Genomic DNA, 26,885 nt, shown 5'->3' on the forward strand with positions numbered 1-26,885 from the left:
GGGCAATAATTGCTGTTGCGAAAATTGCAACCCGACCGGTTACACAGAGTCACTAGACCTTGAACTCTCAAGGAGCAACGGCGGGCCTCAAACAACAAGCCGAGGGTAGACCGATGGTTCACCATTGATCTGGACATGGTCTCAGATCCCGAACCCAGCGGAACCGACAGGGTAAACTTGACCCAGGCCGCACTGTGGTGCCATAAAGTAGGGAGAAAAGCCCATTGACGGTTTGGTGGAGGCGACAATAATCCAGTCTCGACAACTTTGTGAGATTGCGCAATCAAGAGAACTCCATTGTGGACACAACTTCTGCCTGCACAGCTTGGTGCCTGCAAAGATCCATATATCGTGGCAGGCAGAACATGCAACTCGGAGGTCATCATCATCAGCCCTACCAGGCACCGTCGCCAGCGGCATTTGTCGGATGTAACGTTGGTTGTCGATTAAGGTAAAGACGGCGCCAAACTGCCTAAACTATGGCAATGTTAGCTCGAATTCTTGTTCAAACTGCTGATGGCCTTGATTTGAGGTGTTTGGCATTTACCCGTCGTTTGGTCTATGCCCGTTCCTGCTGCCAGTCAGACTGCTGCCTTTGACTCGAGCCATTCCAGAGGGATCCATCCACATGGTCAGCTCTGACTGTCAAAGAGTGGGTGGTGATTGCAAACATGACGGATACTGTAGGTCAATACAGTATGGTCGAATGTTGCAAAGTGTCTCTGGATCGAATCTGGAAATGTCCGTGTAAAGATAACAAAGGTGCAAACGAAAGCACCTGTCCGTGTCCCGATAACACGCCGAGCCTCAGATTGGCCACCTCCCCGGAAAGTCTTGTTGATCCGTGTGTCGGGTCCCGGCAGTTGGATGGTTTCCATTAATGCCGGTCGCCGATGTGTGGGTGGGCTGGCTCGCCCGGGTAGAGTGCAACACCGTACGATTTGACCTTGAGGCCGCCCGCTAGAGAAGAGTCTCCCAAGGAAGAACCTGATGTTTGTTGATACTGCACCTGTAACTACTTCGTAGTTGAATGTGGACACAAAAATCTGGAAAAATGATGAGCAATGTGCGAACCGCCGACTCAGTTGTTGACACGCTCAAGTTGCAGGCTTGTCCGTGGCAAAGCACCATCCAGCCAGGCTCATGTCGCAAGCCGCCGCCTCACTCTCGTCAGGCTGTTTCTTACAGGTCAACTTCAAGCTGAGGCCTCTGTGGGCCTGGGGACCCTGGTTCATGCCTTTGGCCAGGCTCCTCAACAGAGAGGTCGAGTCCGGACTTGGACCCCCTTGAGGCCTGAGATATCCGGCCTCGAACCACTCCCGAAAGGCGATGTGTTTGTCAAGAAAGGCTCAAGTTTCCGTCCTGTAGCACCTCACCATCTTTGTCCTCTCCGAGATCATCTATGCCCTACACAACAGGTGTCGTCACGGACATGTGTGCTCATCCGTTTGAGGCCCCACCGTGGGAATCGCAGGGCGAACCAACTCTCCACCACATCGCTGATTCCCAGCCCCAGATGGCGGACTCAGTGGGCTTCTTAGCGGCTCACGGCTGCTCTCAGTGGCTGGTTTCTGGCCCCCAGCGGACTCTATCACCCCAGGCAGCCCCGCGGGATGCAGCTCGGCGGCGACTGGCCTGTGCTCACCGAATCGATTGGAGGCGGAGTCATGGTACCGGTTCAGCCTTGTCAGATAGACAAGACGATAGTCGATACGAGAAGGGAGCCTTGGGGGATGGCTGGAGTCTAGACGACATGTCAGTGTTGGAGGTGATTGAGAAGGCTGGGCTGTTTGATGGTCTGCCCGAGACAAAAATTCCAAGTCGACAAGAAACGCGAGAGGTATCAACAAATAAGTAGAGCGAAAAGCAAGTAGCCACGCAACGTCTCGTCGTTAAAGGTCGAAACCGTCCCAGCGGAGCGTTGCGCATGAATGGTGAGCCCGTCTCTTTGAATCTCACGCGGCCAGCCAGGCAGCAGCCAATAGAAGTCTCCGATTCACCTCAGAGGCGCCCCAACTCACCCAATGCGCCATTGTCCCGTGGCAGTGCATGAGGCAACCGCCCTTGGAGGGGAAACTGACGGGAGACAAGGAAGAGGACAAGGGGATATGTACAGTACCAACAGGCACGATGTGGATGTGGAGAGGCTGGCAGTCACTTTGTTGCTGTTGTTGAACAACCAGGCTGTCCGAATGACTCCCAGCTTTATTAGCACTTGCTAGGTTGAAGGCCGATCCAGGGTCGAGGTACAAATGCGGCTGCAGGTGTACCACATTGAGGCTATCTCTTAGCAGGGCGTTTCAGGTATCTCGAACCAAGCTCCAAGTACCTACCCTTGTGAAGCCGTCAGACCCCGTCTTACCTTCCTGTACATCCACCTGTGTGCGCCATGGAGAAGTAGCAGGTCGCAGGTCGCAGGTAAGGCAGGCAGGCAGGTGCATGCGGCGTCGGAGAGCACACGGAGCCATTGGCTGCCTGGAAAGTGAACTTCAAACAACCTTGGAGGTCCCTTCAAAAAGACCGTCTCCCTGTTGCCTCAGGGCGTCCCGCACTTCTTCTCTCCTTTCCCTCTTCTTACTTACCTTGCACTTCCATCCAGCAAGCTTCACCTTTGCGACTCCGGCCGTTGTATCGATTGCCTGCCTATCGTCGCCCCAACAAGCCCTCTCCCGCCGTTCTTGTCCCAATCCGGCTCTCTCGGTGTCTCTTGTACCTCCGTCGCCTCACCCTCGTCCTTGTCGCACGCGATCTCGGCTCTCCTCGCTACCATTTACGTTCCGTTGTCTGTCTTATCCGCCATTCCATCCTCCAACCTCCACCTCTGCCTTCTCCCCACCCCCGCTCCGGCTTCCGCACCCGCCGCAACCGCCCCGTATCGTCGCCTCAACAATCTTTCGTGCTCCCTTGATTTCCCGGCTTCTGCTGCTTGCGTGCTTCGTTCTGCTAGTTAGCCAGCTCTTTCGAGCTCGAAACTTGCACATTGTAGCTTTATGTCAGAGCAAGCCAACCCCAATGCAATGATGGAGTTTGAATCTGCAGACCCAAGCTTCTCCGTCAGTTGGCTGCTCGGCCTACAGCCTTATCAGCATAAATCCACAAGCCCGTCCTGGGCGAAGCAGTACCAAACAGATGACCCCCATTTTCTCGTGAGCCGTCTTCTTGGCCTCATCCCCAGTCGCAAACCCTGCCGATCCAGGAAGCGGCGCAATCGCGCCAAGACTGTAAATCAATCCGCGGAGCCCACTCCAGAGGAAAGTGAGGACAGTGAGGATGAAGATGTGGACGCCTTTGGCATTGGAAAATTGTTTGGCGATGTCCCATACGATACTGCCGATGAAAGCGAGTCCGAATCGGAGGACAAGCCCGCAGAGGAAGAGACAGAACCTCCTATCTTGGCAGAACCAGGTTTCCTGGACCTCTGCAGACAGATGGAGGAGCTCCTCGAAGAGATCGAGTAAGCCGACGGCGAAACAGCAATTGCTTCGAGAATCTGTAACTGACTGTTACCAAGGAAATCACAGCAACAAGACCTAGACGACGCCGACAACGAATCCATAGACGGCCTCGACCCCGAGCAGTGCGAAGATGAGTCGCCTTCACGACTTGAATGGTTGCGGCAGAAGGAGGTGGAAAAGGCCGAAAATAAGTATCTCGACCGGCTCATGTCCCTGCCCGGCCTCGAAGAGACCAAGGCCTTCTTCCTGCACGCAAAGGCCAAAGTCCAGGCCTCGCAGAGGCGCGAAACCGACTTCAAGAAGGAGAACTTTGATGCAGTCTTCATGGGCAACGAGGGAACCGGCAAAACGATGCTCGCCCGCCTCTATGCCAAGTTCCTTGCTTCTCTTGGTGTTGTCAAGAAGGCAGGATCAATCACTGGCATCAACAGATTCTCAGCCTACAGCATGTCCAAGACGTCAACTCTCAGCACCATTCACAGCACATGCAATGCGTGCGGCGGCTGTGTAAGCCAATTGCCCTCCCTACCTAAGCTATGAAATGCTGACTCAGTTAGATTGCCATCATTGACCACGCTCATCTCATGGATAATGATGATTGCAACCTGTGGAACTTCTACGTTAGGTCACAAGATCTCCCTGGAAAGGTGGTCATTATCCTTGCTGGCAACGGACAATGGGGACTGTCGGATCAGCTGGGCTACAGTGCCGAGGTCTCAAATCACTTCCCTGTGCTGAAGCTGCCAAACTACACCCAGGAAGAGCTCCAGGTGGTCTTCCACGGAATGATGCGCAAGTGGTTCAAGAACAAGATGGAAGTCGAAGGAGGGTACGACGGCCTCTTTGTCAAGATTCTGATCCGCAGAATCACCCAAGGCATGAATGAGAAGACGTTTGGCAACATTTGGCCTGTCAGGAAGGCATTCCTCGAAGCTTGCAGACGGCAGGTTGAACGCTTCCGCCAAGCTAGGAGGGACGGAAACTACCTGGAAGACTTCAAGATGACCAAAGAAGACCTTCTCGGTAACAAGCCTTCACTTGGCCCTGACAAGAGTCCTGCCTGGAAGGAGCTGCAGGCGCTTGTGGGACTGGATACCGTCAAGGAAGCCATCCTTTCGGTGGTGAGCCAGGTCAACCAGAACTACATTCGGGAGATGCGAGGTGATGATCCCTTGTTTGTCTCACCGAATCGAGTGTTCCTGGGTGCTCCTGGTACCGGAAAGACAACAGTCGCAAAGCTCTATGGTAGGCTCTTGGCAGATTTCGGTCTCCTCTCGAAGGGAGATGTCATTGTCAAGAGTCCAACTGACCTTCTGGATCGCTATATCGGAGGATCCGAAAACAACACCAAAGAGGCATTGCGCGAGGCCAAGGGCAATGTTTTGATCATTGATGATGCCCATATGCTCGACCCCGGTACGAGCAGTAGCGGCACAACCAAGAACGGCGACTTCCGGGGTGCCATCATCGACACCATCGTCGCCGAGGTGACGGGAGCTCCTGGAGAGGATCGATGCGTTATTCTCTGTGGATATCCGGAGCAGATGAAGGAGATGTACGCCAACGCGAACCCCGGCCTGGCACGAAGATTCCCTCTGGACACAGCATTTGAGTTTGAGAACTTTAGCGAGGAGACCCTTGGCAAGATCTTGGATCTGAAGATGACCAAGGAAAAGCTTGTGGCCACAGACAAGGCTCGCGAGGTTGCTATGGAGGTTCTGAAACGGGCCTCTGTGCGACCCAACTTTGGTAACGGAGGTGAGGTGGATAACCTCCTCTCCAAGGCCATCTTGGCTCGTCTACGCCGCGTAGCCAAGGAGAAGCCGGAAGATGACGACCTGGACGCCCTCCCCCTCGAGCCTCAGGATTTCGATGCCGACTATGACCGTCTGTCACAAGCAGTGTCTAATACCAGGGCTCTCTTTGACGGCTTTGTCGGTTTCGAGGAGATCATCTCCAAGTTTGAGTCATACCAGTACATGGTTCAGGGCATGCGACTGCGCAAAGTCGACCCACGACCCTACGTACCCTTTACGTACGTCTTCAAGGGACCACCAGGTACTGGTAAGACAACGACGGCACGAAAGCTGGGTCAAATCTTCTATGATATGGGCCTACTTTCAGCCCCCGACGTCGTGGATGTCTCGGCTTCACAACTCATCGGCGAGTACTGCGGACAGACAGGCCCCAAGACCCGCCGTTTGCTCGAGTCGGCTCTGGGCAAGGTGCTCTTCATTGACGAGGCGTACCGACTGGCAGGTAGCCGTGGATCCTTCGCCGAGGAGGCCGTGAGCGAGCTGGTGGACGCTGTGACGAAGCCGCAGTTTGCCCGCAAGCTGATCATCGTCCTGGCCGGATACGAGGAGGACATGGATCGCCTCTTGCGCAGCAACCAGGGCATCAAGAGTCGATTCGCGACTGAGCTCACCTTCCGACCTCTCCGAGCTGAGCAGTGCATTGAGCAGCTCCGCCAGGTTGTTGGAAAGGTTGGCATCACGATCCAGCAGACACCAGAGATGGACACCATCACACGGACATCTCTGTTCTCTCTCCTGCAGCGTCTCAGCAACGACAAGGGCTGGGCTAGCGGCCGCAGCGTCGAGACTCTGGGAGAGCGGTTGATTGGGCACATCTTCAAGGAATGCGCAATCAAGGGTTACACTGGCAAGGACCTGAGCGTCTCTGGACGGGAGCTGGTGACAATCCTGGGACAGACATCAGGCGTACCGTACGCGGGCGTCAAGATGAGAGGCGGGCAGATCCCGATGGGAGCCAAGGTGATGACGCTGAAAGACCTAGAGAAATCTGATTAAGGGCGTTTTATGAAAAGAGCGATTTAGGGAGCGAGATTGGGTTTCTTTTTTTCGCAAGAGATACGCATACGACGGTTTATTACGATCTAGGAGCATGCATCAAGAGCTGAGAGTTATGATGGATGGATGGATGAGCATGAGTTGGGCGGAGTTTTGGAGTTTCGTCCGCACTCCTCTCGATAATTTGAATAATTTCAGCGGTAGCGAGACTTTTATGATATCAATGACTTTTTATATTTGGATTGATGAATGTGGTTTGTGATGTGTGACTGTCTCATCTCTACAGTACAGTCTTGAGTTGACGAAGCTCATATCTATCATAGAGCCTGGCTGGGGTATAGTAATAACATGTTGGGGAATGTATAGTTGGAGGGATAGACATGTTTGGCTCCGACCAAAGTGATGCTGATGACTTATTCATGGTCAAGCATAATGCTCTCTCTCAAGCGACTCGGCCGGTGACCCTGAGTACTACTGGGTGTGCCCCTTCCAGGGCTATCGTCCTTGGCCGTTTTGGACGTCTTGGATGCTCTGATCTCAATAGCGATAGATGTCCTCCTCTGCCGTTTTGAGCCACTGCTTGGAGGAGGAGGGGTCGTGGTGGGTGTAGATATAGTCTGGCTCGACCTGCTTTGACTCCGAGAAGCTCGTGAGCGAGGAGGTTCCTCGACGTTGATTGAAGCTACTGGGCCAGGGGCAATCTCTTCGATTTTGACAGCTGGAGATACGTCTACGCCTGGCCGAGTAGGAGCAGCGGTGCCACGGCCCTCATCCACAAGACTCTGCGCCCATGCCTCGCGGAAGACGGCGCCTAGACTGACGGCAACTTCCCGAGCAACGCTGTTGCCCACGACACGATACTGATCAGGCGGAGAGCCGAGTATGACCTCGTGATCGCGGAAGCCCTGAGCGCGCCGGGCCTCCATGATGGTGAGCACACGGTCCTCTTGCCAGTGCAATGTACGGCCGTTCTTGGCATCGCTAGGACTCTGGCCGGTCACAACGGTCTCGATGAGGCGGTCGGGACGCTGGCGGCCGTAGGCGTTGGACCAGGGGTTGGAGCGACTCAGAGAGCTGGCCGAGTCGGCAGGGAAGACGAGGCGCTCGGCCGGGGTGAGGACGCCAGTGCCGGCCTTCTTGCGGTCCGGGCCGTACCAGGCCTGGGCAAAGTTCATGCCATAGGGGCGCGTGGGGATTAGGTTAATCTTGTTGCGCAGCTGTCGTGTTGCACCGAGGGAGATGCGGTGATCTGGGAAGGGGATGCATATGTCGGGTTTGGAGTCGTAAACGGGGGGAAGGTCGGCGGTTGCTGCCTGGGCAGAGACAAAGTCAAAAGGCGTGGCTGAGGGTATTATACGTTCAGCCATGGGTTCACCAGTGGGGAGGTTACCCAGGCTAAAGGAGTTGGTGTGAGGAGGATGGGCATGCGTCGGGTTAGGTCGACGAGGGAGACGATGACCCGGGGCAGCAAAGGCGAGAAAGACTCTGGCACGCCGCTGAGGAGAACCGCAAGCCGAGGCGTCAAGAAAGAAGAAGTGAGTCTGATATCCGAGACCTACTATGGCGCAGATCAGCTGGCTAAAGACGTCCTGGTCACGGTTCGACTTGCGTTGCACAATGCCAGGGACGTTCTCGAGAAGACCGTACCTCGGACGGTACAAGTCGATGAAGGAGCCAAAGGCGGCGACGAGGGACTGGTTCTTGCGCTGGGTTATCGTGGTCTTGTCGTTTGTGAGGAGCGAGAAGCCGGGACAGGGGCTGCCGCCAGAGATGAAGTCGACATCGCCGACTAGAGGGACATTGTCGGCGAACTCTCCTTGAATAGCTAACCGCTGGAGGTCATCGATGGAGCCGAGAAAGGGGGCAACAGCTCCGGGACCTGCCGTATTGGCCATGTACGTGTGCATGGCCTTTTCATTGAAGTCATTGGCCCAGCGCATCTCAATGCCACCTCCGTCTTCAAGTCCGCGTCCAAAGTTTCCACCGCCGCAGAAGAGATCCAGACCCCGGAGCCGTTGAATGGGTTCAGATGGGTCGAATCCTTGTTTGAGCGTAGTAGGAAACGCTTCGAGAGGAACATATGATCGAGTTCCGGTGCCTTCGTCGAAGACCTCCTGGTGTGTGATATAAAAGAAGCCTCCTACTCCGTTTCGGCCGTAGGGTGCAGCAATCTCTTGCCCAGCCTTGAAGAAGCGCACGAAACATGGTTCCAGAATGCGTCGCCTCTTCACCTCGACCAGGTTCTCGCTATACACCAACTCGTTCGGTCGAGCATTTGGTGCTTTGGGATCAACTTGCCCCCTCCTTAGCAACCGCCGGAACCTGTAGATGTCACTGTAATCCTCCTCATAAGAGGTCACAAACTCGCATGGCTCAGAACGACCGCTGTGCTTGTCTAGGATGACAAGCCGTGTCTCTCCAGGCGCAAACTCTGGAGCCTTGGGAGCCTTTGTTGTGTGAGAACAATGAAGGTGGTCATTCTCCAGAGTAATCCACTTGCGCTCAGCGCATATATATGTTTGTCGACAAAAGAACTCGGCCGTCGTGGCCGATGTTCCTCCGAACTCGACGTTGTGCACACCCAAGACCTCGCTCTCGTGGATTTTCGTTGTCTCGCCACAGGAGCAGTGGTCTGAGAGGAACAGCTCATTGTTCCACGGATACTTCATTAGGCCACACAGTGTGTCGACAGGCCTGTAGTACCAGATGACATCAAAGGATCGACGGCCACGCTTATCTGTGTGTACTCGCTGAACCAGCGCTAGCCAGCGATCAACGTCGTGAAACCCATGTGAGATGTCACGTCGCCACATGGTGCCCGACTCTTCATCATCTCGCTGGGTCGAAATGGTGTCTCCCGGCTGGATGTCACGAATCTGCTGTGTCTCAGCCGTCGATATATCTTTGGCGGTAGTGTGAAGAGGTGCGGGGAGTTCAAGATGGCGCTTCCGAATCAGTTGATTGCGCATGGTTTTCGTCTTGTCGCTCAAGGGCATGGCCTCGAGGCGGTCGCCAAAGGGGAGATGAGAGAAGCAGTCGTACATGTACTGCGTGACAATCGTGGGCGGACTGTCTTTGTTCTGACTGTTGTTCTTTGTGTCTGCAGGCGTTTGGTCCTCAACTGTCCCGTCAAGACTGCTCTCAGTTGGCGACTCGTCTTGAATCTGAGACTTTCTCTTCCTCCTCCGGCGACCATCCTTCTTCTCTGGCGGAAACTTCTGATACCGTCTGAACTCCCAGATCTCAGCCCACAGACTGTGCTTGTACGTCTTACCGGCTCCCAGCACACCGATGGCTTCTTTATGAAGGAATCCCAAGTTAGCCACGACAGCTGTTCGAAAGTCGTCGCTTGGGAACCGCTTCCTCCACGCGACAAAAACGGGCGCCTTGCCGTGCGTCTTGGCCAGCCAACTGCTAAAGGTCGCACGGAAGTGAAAGATTGTCACGTCGAGACGACTCTCGCCCATCACCTTAAGATAGTCGACGAAATGCTTCGCCAGGTCAGCCACCCACAGGAAAGGGTTAAAGAAGCGCCTGTACTCCTTGGCTGGACGGTTCAAACGGTAGTAGACCTCGCGTGCCGAGTTGAAGGTTGACTGAAGCCAGATCTTGTCGCGGACTGTGTGCTTGGACAGAGTACCGTAGTTGTCAATCGGGAGCGCAGCAATGCGTACTCGACGCACGAAGAAGGCTGTATCACCAACGCTGAGTCTTCCATCAAAAAAGAAGCTGCCAAAGCCATTCTTGGTGTCGAGATTGTGCAAAGAGCACATCTCTTCCGGATATTTGGGACGATCGCAGTAGATGGCAAAGTCGTCAAGCTGAAACTCGACAAAGTCATCGATATCCTGGCCGGCCTGTTTTGCAGCCTCAAAGAGAGTACCGAAAGCTATGCGCTCTCTGACAATCGGCACATCAGGCTCGAATGGTTCGTAGCATGACCGTGGTATGAGGAGCAGACTCTCTGGAAGCTCGACTCTCACTGTCTTGCTAAGCGGCTGCGGCTTGCTGAGCGGCTGTATATCTGGCGTTTCCGAGTCTTCTGCCTTGACCTCTATGAGCTCCTCGATTGGAGTTTCCTTTTCATCAACGTCTGGAGCAACGGCTTCATCCTCGACATCTGGCTCAACGGCCTGAAGCAGCTCATCATCGATACCATCAAAGAGACCACCCTCAGGGCTTGGACAATAGTTTGGCGGACTTTCCGGTAAAGGACCTGGCAAGAGATCGATATCCTCCAGCGGGGTCATGCGCTCCTCTTGTTCCAGCTCGCCAAACTTGGTCCATACCGCAGGCGCGTCTTCAGGGAGAGCAGTCGACGGCTCTTGACGGACAAATGTGTTTCCAAAGACATGATCGAATGAGTGTCTTTGTCCTAGAGGTGAGTGCCAGTCAATGTCGTGACTATCCAACGCCTCTGGATGAATGTCTAACCCGTCATCTCCCAGGTCTAACGGCTGATGTAACGTCAGAGCCATGTCGTCTTGTAAAGGGGAAAGGGTCTCACCGGCATATTGAAGTGTGAAGCTCATGCTATCGCATATACATGGCTGTCTGTGGATGCTGAAATGAAATGAGTGTAGGAGTAAGGTGTTTGCAAGCGACGAGGAAATCTAGCTCAACTTGAAAGTGGCTTGTATATAAAACTCGACACGCGCTCCGATAAGGAGAGGGAGGCAGTTGCTCGTCCTCTCTCAGCCAGAAGTTTCTCTGATCTCAATAACGCCAGTAAAATGAGTTGTGATGCCTAGACAAAGATGTCAATTCTCTCGAGATTGGCACACAAGAGCAAGCAGTTTTCGACAAGATTTGTCCTCGACACGCACTCAGCACTGGCGGCGCATGGATCGTGGTAGTAGCCACAACAACACCTCTTCTCCTTGCAATGACTAAAAAAACCAGGGTCTATATTGAGAAGAATGAAATGCCCCGCGATTCTGAAGAATGAAGGAAATGAATTTGAGGTCGTAATTTGAGTCGCGTTTCTTTGAGACGAGGCGAGCTGAAGATGTAAAAGGCGTGCGGATTTTGGTTGCAGGGGGACGTGCCTAGAAAAACATTGGATCCTAAGCCCATTGAGTTCTGTAGAGGCCCTAAAGAGGTTTAGCGCAGCCCATTCCTGAATTCACCTCTAGATGTTTTCAACCATGGTTCAAGGCAGCAAACAACCACCATCGCATCTCTCGCCTCTTGATGAGAGAAGTCCTGATTTCACATAGCATCACATCTTCTCAGGGTTGTACCAATTGTAAAGGGTAAAGCCATTCTATTACAGCTTTTCATGATGCAATTAAAACACATGCACCGACCGTTATCTCTAGTGGTATCTTCCATGTCCCAGAACTCCTTACAATGCAAATCATGATAAGCCACCGACTTACACCCCCTAACGACGCCGTCGGAACCTGCTGTTGTATCCTGGTCCGCCCTTGGCACCGTGATTCCGTAGCTTCAGGCGCTGGAAGTTTGCATGAGCCAGCTCATTGACCTTTCGAGCAGCCTTCTTCACCGTGCCCTCCTTCTTAGCTGCAGGCTTCTTCTGGGGCTTCTCCAAATCAAATTCGTCGTCGTCGTCGGGGGCCTGCGTCTCAGGAACGAAATCATCGTTCTCCACGTCACTTCCAGGACCCTCGCCCAGGTTGGCTGGTCTCTTGGTTCGAGTCGGGCGCATCTTGACCAGTCTAGTCGTCCGCTTCTGGCCCTTCTTCTTGTATGTTCGCATGGGATTGCCATCACGATCAACTTGGTCCTCCACTGGGCTGTCGTACATGCCCTCATCATCAAATCCGCCAAGAGGCAGTTGGCGTGTTTGGGTGTCTGCAACCAGCACATCATCCTTCGGCTTGGGCGGGAACAGAGTTTTCGGTTTCGGTTCGCCCATCTCTTCATTTTCCATCTCTCTCAATGCGTCCAAATCGTCATCCAAGTTCTCCTCCTCCACCTTTCGAAGGCTGGCAACAATCTCGCTTAGCCCCCTTGTGAAAGGCTTGCGTGGTAACCGCAGAGGAGCCGGAGCATCAAAGTCGCCATTCTCGTCGAGGACTGGAAGCGAATTGCGCTTCAGGAAAGCCGGTGTATCGAACTGAAGCTTCGAGACTGATGAGGGTGTGACAGCGTCCACGTTTCCATCACGGTTCTTCAGCGGCGTCATGAAGTGGTTCAACCTTTGCCGCTTGCTAGACGACATAGGTGTCCGACCAAGCTTGTCACTGGCCTCTTCGTCCATTGGGGTGGATCGCTTAGTCGGGGTCGCATCGACCCTGTTTCCGGTTCCTGTCTTGGTTGCGGAACCTGATTTTGTTGGTGTTCCTAGCTCTTTCTCCACCAGCAGATCAAATAGTCCGAGAACACGCCCATCTCGCTGAGGTGTTGGGCCAACCGAGGTAACCGACGCTGGACTGAACAGTTTCCGTGAAATGGCAGGTGTGTTCATGAGCTCTTCATCGTGGTCCTGGATCCTGTTCTTCGCCGGAGTCTCGATGTGCTTGGTGCGCTTGGTCGGTGTCTCTGCAGGAAGTGTATCGGGCTTGCGCTTCCTGGGCTGCGAAGCGTCCTTGGCGGATGGCGGCAGCTTGCCTGAGAGGATGTCGCGGAGCTTGTTGTATTGCTTGTATTTCAAGGCTGTTGAATCATCAGTGCAATGCTCTGACTTCCCGTTCATGCTTCGTACCGATTTCCTGGTTCGCTTTGATGTCGCCCCTTCCTGGCTTCTTGCCCTTGTGCGCTTTTGCCCAGCTAGTCTCCCATGTCTTGAGGTCGACGCGTAGCTGCTGCGATTGGGCTTCGTATTCGGTTTTTGTTTGTTCATCCATCGCGATTCGATTGTGGTGTGTGCATGTGTGGAAGAAAAGGTGGAAGTGTGAAGAGGGAGAGGGGAGAGGTATGTGGGTAGTTATGGTGGATTGTCGCGGTTTGGCGTAAACGCGTGTGACGCGAACCACTCAACGCGAAACTGACAGGGGTGGGCGGGTTTAACGTCATGGCAGGTGCAGGGAAGACGCGGGACCCTCGGGCCCACCCGAGAAGTTCTGACAAGGGTTGTCTTCAACTCATGAAGATATTAGGGAAGTATACATAGGAACTCTTAAAAAAATTGTATAAATTTTAGAAAAAAATCACAATATATTTAAATATACTTTGAGTAGTTTTTGACTGCTTTTTCTATGCTCTTTAGGGAAGGCGACTCCCATGCTTTTCTATAACCGCGCGCCAGCCCAGTGGGTACGTACTGCACTCTCGGACGTTTCTTTCCCCACGTCCGGGTACGTATTTCTAATTCACCCATCCACGACATGGATCTTCACAACTTCAACCTCTTGCCTTTAACCCCAGAGTCTTTGGGTCGTTTCAGCGCATCGCACGAGTTATCGCAACTCTTCCACATCTCTCTGCCCTCGTCATGGAGGCAGACCAGTCAAGCGACGACCTCGAACGCCAAGTCCTCCAGAGCACGCTCGCAGAGATAGCGACCACTCAAGAAGATGCCGTCGAATGCTGCGTCATCTGCCTCGAGGGCATCACCGAGGCCTGCGAGGTAGTCCCTTGCCAGCACCGAAACTTTGACTACCTGTGCCTCCTCAGCTGGCTCGAGCAGACGCCGAAATGCCCTCTCTGCAAGGCAACCATCTCGCAAGTTCGCCACGCCCTCGATGAGCCCGTGCCTAAAACCTATGTCGTCCCAAAATCTTCTCCGAAGCCGCAGAATCAGCGATCCGATGCGAGGCCATATTCGTTATACTCTGTCCGCAGGAATTTGCCACGGCGACGTCGTTACTCACGAAGCCGCTACGAGACACCCCCAAACCCCTCGGACGAAATTGCAAGGCGCCGGGACGTTTACCGCTACAATCGCTACTCAAAGCATGTTGGCTCGAACCGCCTTTCTCGCTACAGAGAGTTGACACCGGCGGTGTTCTGTGCAGATGCCGAGCTGGTGTCGCGCGCACGAATGTGGATTCGAAGAGAGCTACAGGTCTTTTCGTTTCTTGCCCCTGATAACGAAGAGCCTCAGCCTGGAGATGGCAATGCTAGAACTGCTGTGGATAGACGGAGGGCGAACAATGCCGAGTTTCTCCTCGAGTACATCATTGCCGTCTTGAAGTCAGTCGACATTATGGGAAGTGCTGGTCAAGCCGAGAACATGATTTCGGAGTTCCTGGGGCGAGACAGCACACGGTTATTTTTGCATGAGTTGAGAGCTTGGTTACGGAGTCCCTTTACAAAACTTGCAGATTGGGATCGAGCTGTTCAGTACGACGAGGTTTCCGCGATGAGTAGCCGTGGAAGTAGACCAGAGCCGGATGGAGAAGCAGTTAGGCAAAGGCATCGTCAGGCCAATGCTGAACACGATAAGAATTCGGGTGCTACTAGACGACATGGCGATTTTTATAGACCTCGTGGAGGACGTTCACAAAGATCATCTTCATATAGACATGAACCTTATGATAGACGAAGGAGCGGAGTTGAGCGGAGGGCATGACTGGAGTTTGGATGAAAGATAGATATGATACCCAGGGAGCAATCCCCACTTGCATGAGTAACAACACGAATCTCACTATATATTCTAGTTAAATGGCAGCCTAGTTGCTGAACTCGTTGCCGCCCCTTTTCGCCTCAGACGCGTATTCCTCAATGGGCGGAACTCCGCCCATTTAGTGAGGCTATACACATTCCGCGACGGACTTGCCGGAGACAGGCTGCGACAGCAGTATATTTAAATAGGTCATGTTTTCATCTCTGGTCATTTCATCACTAATCATTTCAATCATCTCTACTCTCAATTATACCCTTAGCCACAGCGACGTCACGTCACGCTTCCACTTACACCACAACTCACACACCAACATCAAACATTCACAATGCCCACCATCTCCATAACCGCCATCTCAGACCCCGTCTGCCCCTGGTGCTACATTGGCGCTCTCCGTCTCTCCCGCGCTATATCCCTCTACCGCAAGACCGTCTCCTCCAGCGACGTTGTCACCACGTCCTGGCACGCGTACCAGCTCGACCCTCACACCAAGGCGCAGCCGATGCTCGAAAAGATGGCGGCTAAAGTCGGCGAGGAAAAGGTGCCCGAGTTCAAGGCACGGCTGGGAGACATTGCAAAGCGCGAGGGGTTAAGCTTTGACTTTGGGGGTACGATTGGGAATACTAGGGATGCGCATCGGTTGGAGAAGTTGGCAAAGATCAAGGATGAGGAGGATTTGGAGACTAGGGTTGCTTTGGAGGTGATGAAGATGTATTTTGAAGAGGGAGGCAATATTACTAGCATAGACGATCTAGTGAAGGCTGCTGGGAGAGTTGGCATTGATGAGAGTGAAGCGAGGGCGTGGTTGGAGAGTGACAATGGAGGGGAAGAGGTTGATGCCGAAGTGCTTGAGATGCAGAAGCTGGGTGTCAAGGGCGTGCCACGCTACATCATCAATGACAAGTTTACGGTTGATGGAGCTGAGGATGTGGGAGTGTTTTTGGAGCAGATGGTTTTGGCGAGGGAAGAGGCTCTCAAGGAGAGTCAGTAGACTCTGCATCATGTATATGTATCTGTTAGACGGGGAATAGGCGGCGTCTGTATCAGCAACTTCATATCTCATAAGGGTATCATCTCATCTCATCTCATCGCTCACATCTCACATCCTCATCAACCCACCCAGATCCTTCTCCATCTGTCTCAACCTCACCTGCAGCTCCCTCTTCTTAACTTCCATCTGCCTCGCCTCCTCCTCCTCCCTCCTCAGATCCTCCTCCGTCCACACCTCACCCTCCTCCTCCTCCTCTTCCTCATCCACATCGCCGAGCCAGTCCCTGTGATCCAGCGTCGCCAGTTTCTCGGCTTGTTCGGCTACTCGCGCCTCGTAGTACGCCATCGTGTTCTTGCCGTGGGCGTGTTTGCTCCTCAACGCGGCGATGCGTTCCCTTGCGCCTGGTAGCTCGTACACGCCGCAGAGCTTCTCTGCACCTCGAAGAAGAACATTGACATCTACATCTCCCTTGCGATCCATCTCCCCGCGACGCAACTCCTCATGCATCTGCCCACCCAGCACGGCCGCCACAGCTGTCTGACGTCGAGGATGACCTGCGCCGGCTCGCTGAGGAGGACCCGTAGTCACTTCTCCCGAGGCCACGTTGAAAACGGTCTGTCGCCTCCCTGTCGACTTTGTCTTTTCAGGCTCTGTGGGCTTGAGGGCTGTCGAGGGCGGGGGAGGCGGGGGCACGGAGAAGAGGGCGCGCTCGTGGGCTTCGGTGTCGCGGATGAGGGAGGTGATGTCGTGGTTGGAGAGAAGGGCGTTGGTGAAGATTTTGGGTCGAGGGAAGCTGTACATGATTAGCAATGGTTCGCACTGAGAGTATCGAGGACTTACGGGAGGGAGTCGATGCCCTGGCACGAGTAGCCAATCTGCTCCAGATGGGCAGAAATGAGGGACATGGTGGCTGGTTGTCGGATTCGGTGACAGGCCGTTCGGTTTCTCGGGTGTAGCTCTATGAAACTTGGCTTTGAAGTCGAGACTCGAGAGGACAGAGTGCGTTTAAGTGGTGGAATGGATCCTTGAGAGAAGTTGTGATGGTTGGAGATGGTCGTGTTGATCTATGGTGGAGTTTCAAAACAATGAAGGCGGGCAGCTTGCTTATCGATAAGCACCCCTCCTTCACCAGCGTCGTCACTAGGTACCGACACAATGCCCACTTATACCTAGTACTGGAGCTTAGGCTTGGCTTATTGATAAACAATTAAATACTTGAAGACTAAGTTGTATTGGTGCGATGCTCTAATCATTTGAATTACATTATAGTTGTCTATGACGAGTTCTAGCTATGAAACTGTCAGTTGTCATGTTGCCTCCATCAGAACTGTGCTTGTAAGTCTTTGTCAAGACCACCTCAATTGATGATCAAACCGTTTTCTAATATAATTGATACAAAGTCTTGTTCCATGTTAATTATTACATATTCATTCGAAAGGTATAGTTGATCGTATATCATATCCTACATTCCGCGTATCCACCGTCCTCAACAACACACAACTACCCTCAGTTCGCACCGCCCTCACCACCCTGAGGCTCAAGACAATCCAGTCTATAAAACGTCCACGAAGCTCTAAACACGGGTCTGAACTTGGCCTGCTCAAAGGAGCCGGACCATAGCTCGCACAGCTGCTCGACGGGGTTGAACGCAAACATGGCGCACCCCTCGGTCTCCTTGCAGAACGCGTAGCAGCCCGCATAGTTGTCGAAACCGGAAAATTTGCCAATCTTTGTTCCTGAAGTGTTTGCGTCGCCGTCAAGACCCCAGCCTGGCCTTGCGCAAGTATCCTTTCTATCGTTGGCAAGGCATGACGTCGAATAGTAGTACCACTCAGCCCCGGGGGTATTATCGACGCCAATCTGCTCCAGCGTGCCCTTCCACGTCTCGCACTTGTTGCGTGTCGGGTTATACGCAAGGGTCGCGCAGTCGCTCTGGGACTCGCAGATGGCGAGACACTCGTCGAGCGTCTTGTCGTCGTACGCCTGGATCTTGACTTCCGCAAGCTTGTCTGGGGAAAGATCGTGGCCGGCACCGCCGAGGACTGCGCACTCTTCAGTGCGGATGGGTTCTCTCGAGGTGGTTGTGGTTGAAATTTCTGTGCTTGAAGACTCAACAGTTGAAGACTCGGCTGTAGAGGTGGCACTTGTCAACGAATCTGTGGTTCCCGTGCTGGTCAAAGTCACAAATGTCGAGCTTGACACATCCGTTGAAGCCGTTGTAATGCCAGTAGAAGTCTCGGTAAAGGTCTCCGTAGACGATGAGACCAAACTCTCTGACGAAGCCAAAGAAGTCTCGGAAGAGGAAGCATCAAGAGTCAAGCTTGATGTGTCTGTCAAAGACGTTGTAGTCCCAGCAAAAGTCTCAGTAGATGATGCGACCAACGTCTCCGAAGAGCTGAAAGACGACTCAGATGAAGTAGCCGTCAAGGTTGAACTCGAAGTCAGAGAGGCCTTGGGTATACAAGGACCAGCATTGGCGCCAATGGCGGTCAAAGCAACGAATGTAACGACTAGAGACTTGAATACAGCCATCTTGTCCAGTAAACGAGAGACAAAGAGTAGGAAGAGATGAGGGTTGTCAGCCGCTCTCATTCCGTCTCTTCCTCCCATTATATGACCTCTCGCTTTCCCACATTACCCCTGTTGATCTTCCAGCCAAGACATCTCGTCTCCTGCGCTATCGATCACTGCAGCTGCTTAGAACCAACAGAGCCTCGCAAACGAAATCGATAGTTCCTCAGGGCCCTCTCGGCCGAATCAAATTGGCACACGCCACCGGGCGTCACTAAGCTAAGAGCTCCCGGGGGTGGCTGGACTAGTGAGCGTTTTTAAACACACCGTCCGATGGAGTGTGTGTGCAGAGAATGCTATTGATGTTTTCTTTCTGTGACAGAATGCCCAGAGATGATGGTGATAGTAGAAAAAGAAGAACCGAAAAAAAAGCTCCCAAGTCTATCCGAGTCTAGAGTTGCTTTGATATAACAAAATGTCAAAGCGGCGTCTTGTCTTCAAACTGTCCGCCAATCTTGTACCCCTCCCCATGTAGGTTCTTCCGCATGCATGCATCTTTCCTGTGCCTTGCTGATCCCGTCGATCTTGTGGTTCATTCCGACCCGACAAGCAAGCAAACTAAGTTAATCTGATGACAGTGGATGTAAAAAAGAAACGGTCTAATAGGTATCCAACGAAAATGCAGGGCCTTTGATCCTTAGGTACTGTGTGTGGCCTGTGTCCCTGATGCTAACTTGAGCCTTTCCTTTCTATGCAAAATGTCCAACATCATTCTCGTATGTCTCCTCCTCCTTGATCCGTCGTCAGCCACGACCTGATTTTGTGTGAACGGACCATTCAAGCTGGGGTCCGAGGTGATTGGTGGCCGTTGCTCAACCCCCCGGAGCGTCCGGGGATGAGCGGCTGTCTTGGTAGAGTAGTAGTCCGATTCAGGCGGTGTCGTGCTCGTGGGTTGGTTTGGTTGTGGTGAATCGTTATCGTCGTCAGAGGTACCCCTGGTCGCCTCTCGTCTTGTCCTCGTAACATCGTTAATCGCCATGTCTGCGGTGTGGCCGGGGTAGCGCATGACCGCCTCTGCTCTGCAGTGCAGCTGACATGGTACTCGCGAGACTTTTCCGGGTTTCTAGCTCGAGCTCGAGTTCGAGTCCATCTCCATAATCTCCATGGCCCAATAAGGTAGCTCTCGTGCGAGGTCCTGGCCGGGGATGTAGTCCTCCTCGCTCGAGTCAGGTTCCTCGAGCTCATCAATGCGCGCGGGGGGCGGGTCGTGGAATAGTAAGCTGGTTCGCTGCAGCTTTCTCCGCATGCGACGTGCGCTCGAGCCGACGTCGTTGACGTCTAATGCCTCACCGTCGTCGTCCGAGTCGCTGAGTTCGCTATGCGTGCGCTTTCCAAAGCTACTACCCATGCTCATGCGGCGGAACTTTCTGAGCTGCTCCCGCCGCCTCAGGAATGCCGACTCCTCGTCAAATTCGTAGTCGCCATCCGCAGCCTGTTCATTGTCTGACGTCTCGTTGCTGCAGTTGAGGTTCTTGAAGTCCTTGACCATGGTTTTGTGAGCCTTTCTGTGCCGCGATCTTGAGCGACTGCGGTTCGACTCAATCTCGGTGGGTTGCAGAACATCGAGTCCCTCACACTCAGGGTCCATCGGATCAACATCCTCAAGAACAAAGTTGCAGGTGGCTGTGGCCGCGGTGGTGGCAGTGATATGTGAAGTCTCGGCCTCGTCTGTAGCACCGGACCTGTCAGAGTCAGAACCAGAGTCGGATTCAGAGTCGTCTGAGTCGCTAGAGCTTTCGGCATCATCAGAAAGATCCATGTCAGACTCATCCGCCTCAGAAGCAGCAGCTGGCGCAGGACTGTTTGTTAAGCTGCGGATGCTTGGGCTCCCCGAGTCATCGTCATCATCATCGTCGTCGTCTGAGTCGTCTTCGCTGGTATCGTCGAGCATGTCGGACGAGGAAGATGAGCGAGGACTCAACTGCTCAGGGCCCAGGTTGGGCTGGTAGCTAAACTGGTGACCATTTCCAACAGGCTTGATGTTGGGATCCGTGTCAAGAGGCTCAAAATAATCATGAAAGTCAGGCTGGCGCCGAGGTTTTAGACTGATCTTGCGGGAAAAGGGCGGCGATGTGGTGGGGGTCTCTGGTGGCGAGTTCGGGTCGGCGGCGGTGAGTTGTTGTTGGTCCTCAACCTGAGTTTGAACCTGAGCGACCTTGAGGTTTGGCGTAGCGGGCCGCCGCCGGACGTTTTTTCTCGGCATGCTGGTTGACTGAAAGATCCAAAGACAAAAAAACGTATATAATTTTGGTAGGCCGAGTTGAAAGTAAAGTATTGGTGCAAGTGGCGGCGTCCACCACCTGACAACCGACGGCCGTTAGGTGTGTACGGTAGAGAAAAGGACAAGACCGAGTCCGAGACCAGACCGTCGGCGGGATCTTATCAATCGAGTCCCTTTGGTTGGCGTGGATGTGGGGTAAAGTGAGCCCAAACCGATCCGGAAGTAAATAAATAGTGATTTAATAAGGGCCGGTAGGAGGATGAGGTACCGGTTTCGAGTATTGGATGAGAGGGAGAGAGGGAAGAGGATAAGAAGGAGACAAAAAAACGGCAGAAAAAAACCTGCAGCCGTTTTGCTGTGCTCTGCTGGACTTGGGCTGGCTGGGCTGGCTGGGCTGGCCTGCTCTGCAGTCTGGCTGGCTGGCTACTGCTGGCTCTGCTAGGATACTACGCGGGGCTGCCAACAGAGCATCGCAGGATGCAATGCACCCAAGTGGCCAAGTCCCAAGTGGGAGTGAGTGGGATTGATTGGGAGCGAGCGAGGGGGAGGGGGAGGGGGTGGTCGATTGGGTTCGATTGGGCCAGGGCTGAGCGGGCTTTTTTGGGGGGCGTTTTTGGGCCCTCTTGCGCTGGGCTGGCACTGGACTGGCAGCAGTGGAGAGCAGCGAGGGGGGGTAGAAGAGATATCGAAGGAGTAGAAGAAAAGGCCCTTGTTCGAAGGTTGGGCCTTGTCTGGTCCCGTCTTGTTGATGAGCCTGGGCTGAAGAGACAAAGGGACAAAAAAAATCAGTGGCAGTCAGTCAGTCAGTGACAGGACAGCACCAATGGCGACGGGAATAATGATACGAGTGGCAGTGACAGTGGCGATGACGATGGGATGCTCGTTGCGAGACAACACCAGGTGGTGGTATCAGTAGTAGTAGCGATAACAGCAGTAGTCAGGGAGTCAAGACCCAGAGGAGAAATCTCCAACACGGAGAGGATGATATTCGGCTTGTGTTTGGGGTCATGATAATGTCTCGAAAACTGAGAGAGGGTGCCGATTGCTGGATCGAGCACTCTTCGCTTGGCGGGGTGGGTGACAAGAGTCTCGTCTCTCGGAGAGATCTTGTCGGTTCCGCTTATCGTCGATTGAAACGTTTCTTTGCCTACTGCGATGGGATGGACCCCAAAAACGATGTGGGCGCCCTTGTACTTGGCAGGGTCTTGTCTTGTCTTGTTCGTCGACAAGATGAAACGGTCGACGACAGGAAAGAATAAAGAGGTTGCTGATTCCTTGTATCTTTTTTTGTCGTTCACTTGGAGGGGATCAAGCGAAGATGACAAAAAAAGAGGGAAAAGGAAAGAGAAGAAACGACAAGAGAAAAAAAGATGAGGGGAAGAAGAAAAAAAGAAATGCAAGTAAGATGGATGGCGAGCGAGCAACGGACGGAGGGGGATGGAGGGGAAGCGGCTTGATAGGCCCCGCAGCGTCCAAGAAACTTGAACAAGAGCAGTAGCAGAAGAAGTACAGTACCGCAATGGTACTGCGATGGTACTTGACGGTCCAGATCTTGGCCCGGGGCGGACGACGGCGGGCGATTCTTGCTTAAAAAAGGACTGGTGATGGCGATGATGCGACCACCGGATGACCTGCCTGGGCAATCTATTTGGCAGAGCAACCACCACACAATCACTTGCGTCGTCGGGTCGGGGATGAGGCGAGCGGGCGGGCAAGGCGAAGCAGACTAACAGTAATGCCTCAACCGAGAGAGGAACAACAACAAGAACTAAGACCGTCGAGGGGTATGGGACGGTATGGGATGGTATCTCCTGCTGGCCTGTTCCTTGAGGTCAAAAAAGAGAAACTGGCACGAGGGAGCTCCAACTGCAAGGAAGGCCCTGTCTCTGAGGCTCAGCCCTTTTCTGATTCGGGTTTGGGCGGGCCTGGCGACGCCGACTGATGTGATGATTGACAAGACGTGAGAAAGCGGCCTTTTCTCTTCTTGCACCTTCTCGCTCTGTCTGTCTTGCGATTGCGGGACGGGAGCAAGTGGAGGAAACGTAGCGCCGTGACCGGGGCCGGGTTCGGGTCTGCAATGTGAAAAAGAGGAGGTTGGGCGCCGCCTCCAAGTGGATTCTTCTGTCTCGTCCGGTGGAGAGAAGATGGGGATAGCTTCGGCGGGATGTCTCACTGACGTGAGGGGGGGAGGGACTTTTTTAGAGTCAAAGAACGATTGGGGGGGATGGATGGATGATTCAGATCGAATGTCTTGGGACGAGAGATTCAAGGTTGCGTCTGTCAGTATTTGACAGGCCTGCGATGAAATCTCACGTGCTTTTGTATGGATCGGAGGAAGGTGCTCGGGATTTTGAGGAGACGGAGGCAAAACGAATGTCTCTGGTATCACTCGGGCAGGATTTATGCGTACGATGGATATTACAGCTGTTGATGGGGGAGGGGCTTGTGACAGCCAACTGAGGTACAGTATCCGTAAGGTGGATAGATATGGATGGATGGATCAATGTGAAAATCGAGTCGACCAGACTCGATTGATTGATGGTATCTCGAAAGATGAGAGATGGAGGTTCTCGACTTCTCACGCACAAACAAGGCGCCCTCGCTTTTATATCCATCCCACCACCTACATCTACCACACCAGGAAAACTTCGGTAGTTCGACCAATATTGAATCACAAAAAAAACGAGGCCAGCTAGCTTTCTTTTCTCTTTCGTCTGGAATGCAGGAAAAAATCATAGACATTATGGGCCGGCCCGCTGTAAATCCCCTTGCCCACGTCCAACAAGTCTCACTCTCGTGGATATCAGTGGTCGAGCCTTGTGTGATGGGATGGACATGCCAGCGCAGACGCGGCTCAGCCAAGGATTCCTGGAGATGCGGAAGCGAGTGGGACACGAGATTCAAGCCCTTGCAGAAAGGATCCCACAAGAGACATCTTGTAAAAAACTTGCAGGATTTTTTTTTTCTCAATTATTCAACAGGATAAACGAGCAGCAGAAAAAACAACTCTCTAAGCGCCCTCGTGGACCAACCCGTTGGCGCCGCCGGGGGATGGAGAGGAGGGGCATCACCGTCTTCAGCGCTTGGGCAGCAATGCTGAGGGCTTCCTGGGTTTTTTTTTACACTCCCCACACATGAAATGTCGACTAACAACTAAAACAACCGAATTCGAGGGTGACATGGTTGGATTTAGCCTCTTGACACGTTGTTTTGTATGACTCTTTTCTTATCCGCAGATGGAGTACATTAGGCGCCGTGAATGTCAAAAAGAGCCCAACAAGCAAAGTAGGTAATTAGAACGCGGAGCCGTTTCTCGCAAAGCAAGAATGGGATGTCTGCGTTGAAAGGTTTGTCTGAGCTGGCAGGGCACACTCAAAAAACACGAATAAGAGGCTGCTACATATGCCATCCCTACTTCTTGTGATGCTTCCATCTCAACACCAAGCAAGCATGCAAGTAGACGGAAGGGTCCACGAATGTACTTCTTTAAAAACACCTTACCCAAAGAGCTAATTAAAGCAAAAAGAAAAATGTACCGTCCGCGGATCGCTACGGTACCGATACCCATTCTGCGGTACCGAGGCGTTGTTCCCCCCCAACGGCGCCCCCCCCCCCCCCGTCAATCGTCATCACGCAGCAGCTGCGTCTGGATCCCAGCAGAGCTGACGGAATGGCATGGTTATCTCGCAGATGCGAACGCGCGCTGCCTATCGCGAGGACACACGTCTGATGCCATCATTGTGTAGCAGCCACTTCAACTGTTGTGCGTGAGGCCAGCCCTAGGGTTTTTGATGTTGGTGGTGCGGTGCGAGGAGAGCTAAAAACTCTCGGTTATCGTTTCAGCTTGGGGATGCAGACTGACGAGAGACTGATGAGGTTGTACTAGATGCTATGCTGTGACAGATGGCCTCGGCACAGATGCTTCTTGACGGGTTGCCGAATTCACTCAAGGTTTGATCTACGTACCGAATACTTGAAGTGCTCGAAATAATGGCGAATCGCATCGGCATGCCCGATTCTGAAAAAAGATTGCTTTAATAAAACTCCTCTACTGTAATAAATATGAGATATGTCGTATCGCCTGCGTATCTCAAAAAATGACCAAGATCGCCGTCTCCCGTGGCCGAGCCCGGCGAGCGGAGCCAAACAAGCCCGGCCTGCCCCGCTTCCCCGATAAGCACCGGCGCCGATGAAACTCTAGCCGCTGAAACAGCATGCATTTCAATCATTACAAACAATTGCATCTCCCACCCCACGCGCCACCAATTTCACAATGGTAAGTTGAACACTCAAAGACATATACAAAAATTATTGCGCAATTATTTAACGCTTGTCACTTTTTCAGGCTCCAGATCCAAAACCTCCAGGTCGCAAACGCGGCCGCCCTCCAAACGCGTCAAAGCCGACCACCAGCGCGTCGCAGGATCGCCCTGACGAGTACGAAGCCGACGTTGAGGAAGCTGCGCGTCCGAAGCAGCGAGGACGACCCAAGAAGAGCGCCGATGCCGTCGAACAGTCCCCGCCACAGGAGGAGGCTCCTAAAAGGAAGCGCGGTCGGCCGTCTCTAGACTCAAAAGATGGTGACGCGACATCAGAAGCGCAGCCCAAGCGGAAACGCGGTCGGCCTTCGCTTGAGAAGCAGCAGAATGAAGAGGAGGTTATAGAGGACGCGCCGAAGCCGAAACGAGGGAGGCGTCCGAAGCCCACCGAGGAACAGCAGGAGGAGGAGCCAGATGAGGACGAGGTTGTTGAGAACGCAGAGAAGCCAAAGCGCCGCGGGCGCGCAAAATTCACCGAGGAAGAACATAATGAGGAACAACAGAATGAGGAAGAAGTGGTAGAGAACGCTGGGAAGAAGAAGCGAGGCAAGCGCACGAAACCTACCGAGGAAGAACAGCAACAGGACGAGGACGAGGTTACGGAGGACACAAGAAAGCAGAAGCGAAAAGCGCGTTCAAAGGCGACAGAGGACGAACAGCCCGAGGAGGAGGAGGAGGAGCAACAACCACGCAAGCGAGGCCGCAAGGCAACCCAGCAACAAGAACCAGAACCCGAAGCAGCAGGGCCCGCGCCCAAGAAGAGGCGTCGACGCGAAGCGCCTGCCGAAGAGGAGCCCGAGGAAGAACAGACTGTTCGACGAAGCCCGCGAAACTCTTTGCGCGACCTTGGTCCTGAGAGTGTCCATAACAAGGGCGCCGAGGGAGCCAAGTCGAAGAAGAAGGGTCGAGCATCAAATACACGAGAAGAGGAAGCCGAGAATCAGCAAGATGAAACACAGCCAAAGAAACGTGGCCGACGGAAGGGATCGAGGCCATCAACCGAGAACGCAGAAGCAGCCAAAGAACAGGAACAGGAACAACAAGACAACACCAACAAACGTCGTCGTCGTACTAGCAAAGAAGCCGCCTCCTCTTCAGACGAAGAACTCCCATCACCGCCAAAGCCATATCCTCACATCGCCCCTTATACCCGCACCATCAAATCCTCAACCATCGCCGCAAAATGGTCGCCCCTCACAGGTGCATCCCTCCCCGCCGCCTCATCGATCCTCACCCTCGCCCACCAACCTATCCTCCAACGCACATCATCAACCCGCAACCGTCGCACCCATGCCTCAGCAGCACTTCATCTCGTCTCACGCCGCATAGAGCGCAAGCTCGCCCGTGGTCTACCCTTCCCACCCGCCTCTTCATCCGGCGGTGCGCGCACGGGGAGACGAAGAGGTGCAGACGCTGACGGCGGACGTGCCCTCGAGCTCGACTTTGAAGCCGTACTGGACGGGAAGACGGCATTAGAGAGACAGCTCGTTCCGGCGAAGCATGCGGTTGAGCTGCTCCGGGCAGAGAAGGCGAGGATGGAGCAAGAGTTGGAGGATGACTATGAAAAGCTGCGCAAGCTAGAGGCCGACGCGAGGGCGCAGACAAGAGAACGAAAGGATTTGTATCGCAAAGCGCACGTGTTGGCGCCTACATCGCAACCTCTACCGAAAGACCCAGACAACACTATCACAACCGATGACGGTGACTCTTCAAGCAGTCTCAAGGTAAGTTCATTCCTTTTCTTCGATCATTGAAATCAGAGTCTAATACAATGCAGTATCTCGTCGATACACCTCTTGAACCGCTGGCCCTACAACTTGCCGGTCACGTTGAGAGCATCCGCGGTAACCTCCAGCAGGCTGATGGAGTTGCACCTCAGCTCGCACGCACAAAGGCGGCTCTGCAGGACGTGTTGCATCGGTACCTGGACAGTGGAGCTTACGAGCAGGTCCTTTTGGGATAGGCTTTGTGTGAATTATGTATGT

General features: G+C 53.5%; 9 protein-coding genes across 9 annotated transcripts; 4 read left to right on the plus strand and 5 right to left on the minus strand.

Annotated features, from left to right (window-relative positions):
- Positions 1 to 2,990: 2,990 nt before the first annotated feature.
- Positions 2,991 to 6,268, plus strand: NCS57_00706300 (uncharacterized protein; the record flags this gene model as incomplete). Its single annotated transcript, XM_053056927.1, has 3 exons — positions 2,991 to 3,454; positions 3,512 to 3,962; positions 4,013 to 6,268. The coding sequence occupies 3 exons, from the start codon at positions 2,991 to 2,993 to the stop codon at positions 6,266 to 6,268; spliced, it is 3,171 nt and encodes a 1,056-aa protein (XP_052913122.1).
- A 413-nt stretch (positions 6,269 to 6,681) lies between these two features.
- NCS57_00706400 (BAH domain-containing protein) lies at positions 6,682 to 10,781 on the minus strand (the record flags this gene model as incomplete). Its single annotated transcript, XM_053056928.1, has 2 exons — positions 6,682 to 10,725; positions 10,776 to 10,781. 2 exons carry the CDS (start codon positions 10,779 to 10,781, stop codon positions 6,682 to 6,684), a joined length of 4,050 nt encoding a protein of 1,349 aa, XP_052913123.1.
- An 873-nt stretch (positions 10,782 to 11,654) lies between these two features.
- NCS57_00706500 (DNA replication regulator SLD2) lies at positions 11,655 to 13,098 on the minus strand (the record flags this gene model as incomplete). Its single annotated transcript, XM_053056929.1, has 2 exons — positions 12,939 to 13,098; positions 11,655 to 12,889 (listed from the first exon to the last, which is right to left on the minus strand). Exons 1-2 carry the CDS (start codon positions 13,078 to 13,080, stop codon positions 11,655 to 11,657), a joined length of 1,377 nt encoding a protein of 458 aa, XP_052913124.1. The 5' UTR covers positions 13,081 to 13,098.
- Positions 13,099 to 13,667: 569 nt separating this feature from the next.
- On the plus strand, positions 13,668 to 14,747 carry NCS57_00706600 (RING-type domain-containing protein; the record flags this gene model as incomplete). The annotated part of the gene is made up of 1 exon (XM_053056930.1): positions 13,668 to 14,747. The coding sequence occupies one exon, from the start codon at positions 13,668 to 13,670 to the stop codon at positions 14,745 to 14,747; it is 1,080 nt and encodes a 359-aa protein (XP_052913125.1).
- Positions 14,748 to 15,126: 379 nt separating this feature from the next.
- On the plus strand, positions 15,127 to 15,789 carry NCS57_00706700 (DSBA domain-containing protein; the record flags this gene model as incomplete). The annotated part of the gene is made up of 1 exon (XM_053056931.1): positions 15,127 to 15,789. The coding sequence occupies one exon, from the start codon at positions 15,127 to 15,129 to the stop codon at positions 15,787 to 15,789; it is 663 nt and encodes a 220-aa protein (XP_052913126.1).
- Positions 15,790 to 15,897: 108 nt separating this feature from the next.
- NCS57_00706800 (uncharacterized protein) lies at positions 15,898 to 16,829 on the minus strand (the record flags this gene model as incomplete). Its single annotated transcript, XM_053056932.1, has 2 exons — positions 16,630 to 16,829; positions 15,898 to 16,582 (listed from the first exon to the last, which is right to left on the minus strand). The coding sequence occupies exons 1-2, from the start codon at positions 16,692 to 16,694 to the stop codon at positions 15,898 to 15,900; spliced, it is 750 nt and encodes a 249-aa protein (XP_052913127.1). The 5' UTR covers positions 16,695 to 16,829.
- A 466-nt stretch (positions 16,830 to 17,295) lies between these two features.
- Positions 17,296 to 18,399, minus strand: NCS57_00706900 (uncharacterized protein; the record flags this gene model as incomplete). Its single annotated transcript, XM_053056933.1, has 1 exon — positions 17,296 to 18,399. One exon carries the CDS (start codon positions 18,397 to 18,399, stop codon positions 17,296 to 17,298), a length of 1,104 nt encoding a protein of 367 aa, XP_052913128.1.
- A 1,024-nt stretch (positions 18,400 to 19,423) lies between these two features.
- Positions 19,424 to 20,563, minus strand: NCS57_00707000 (uncharacterized protein; the record flags this gene model as incomplete). The annotated part of the gene is made up of 1 exon (XM_053056934.1): positions 19,424 to 20,563. The coding sequence occupies one exon, from the start codon at positions 20,561 to 20,563 to the stop codon at positions 19,424 to 19,426; it is 1,140 nt and encodes a 379-aa protein (XP_052913129.1).
- Positions 20,564 to 24,854: 4,291 nt separating this feature from the next.
- On the plus strand, positions 24,855 to 26,863 carry NCS57_00707100 (uncharacterized protein; the record flags this gene model as incomplete). Its single annotated transcript, XM_053056935.1, has 3 exons — positions 24,855 to 24,857; positions 24,927 to 26,624; positions 26,678 to 26,863. 3 exons carry the CDS (start codon positions 24,855 to 24,857, stop codon positions 26,861 to 26,863), a joined length of 1,887 nt encoding a protein of 628 aa, XP_052913130.1.
- Positions 26,864 to 26,885: the final 22 nt, after the last annotated feature.

The sequence above is a fragment of the Fusarium keratoplasticum genome, chromosome 5 (assembly GCF_025433545.1).
Source record: "Fusarium keratoplasticum isolate Fu6.1 chromosome 5, whole genome shotgun sequence".
NCBI lineage: Eukaryota > Fungi > Ascomycota > Sordariomycetes > Hypocreales > Nectriaceae > Fusarium > Fusarium keratoplasticum.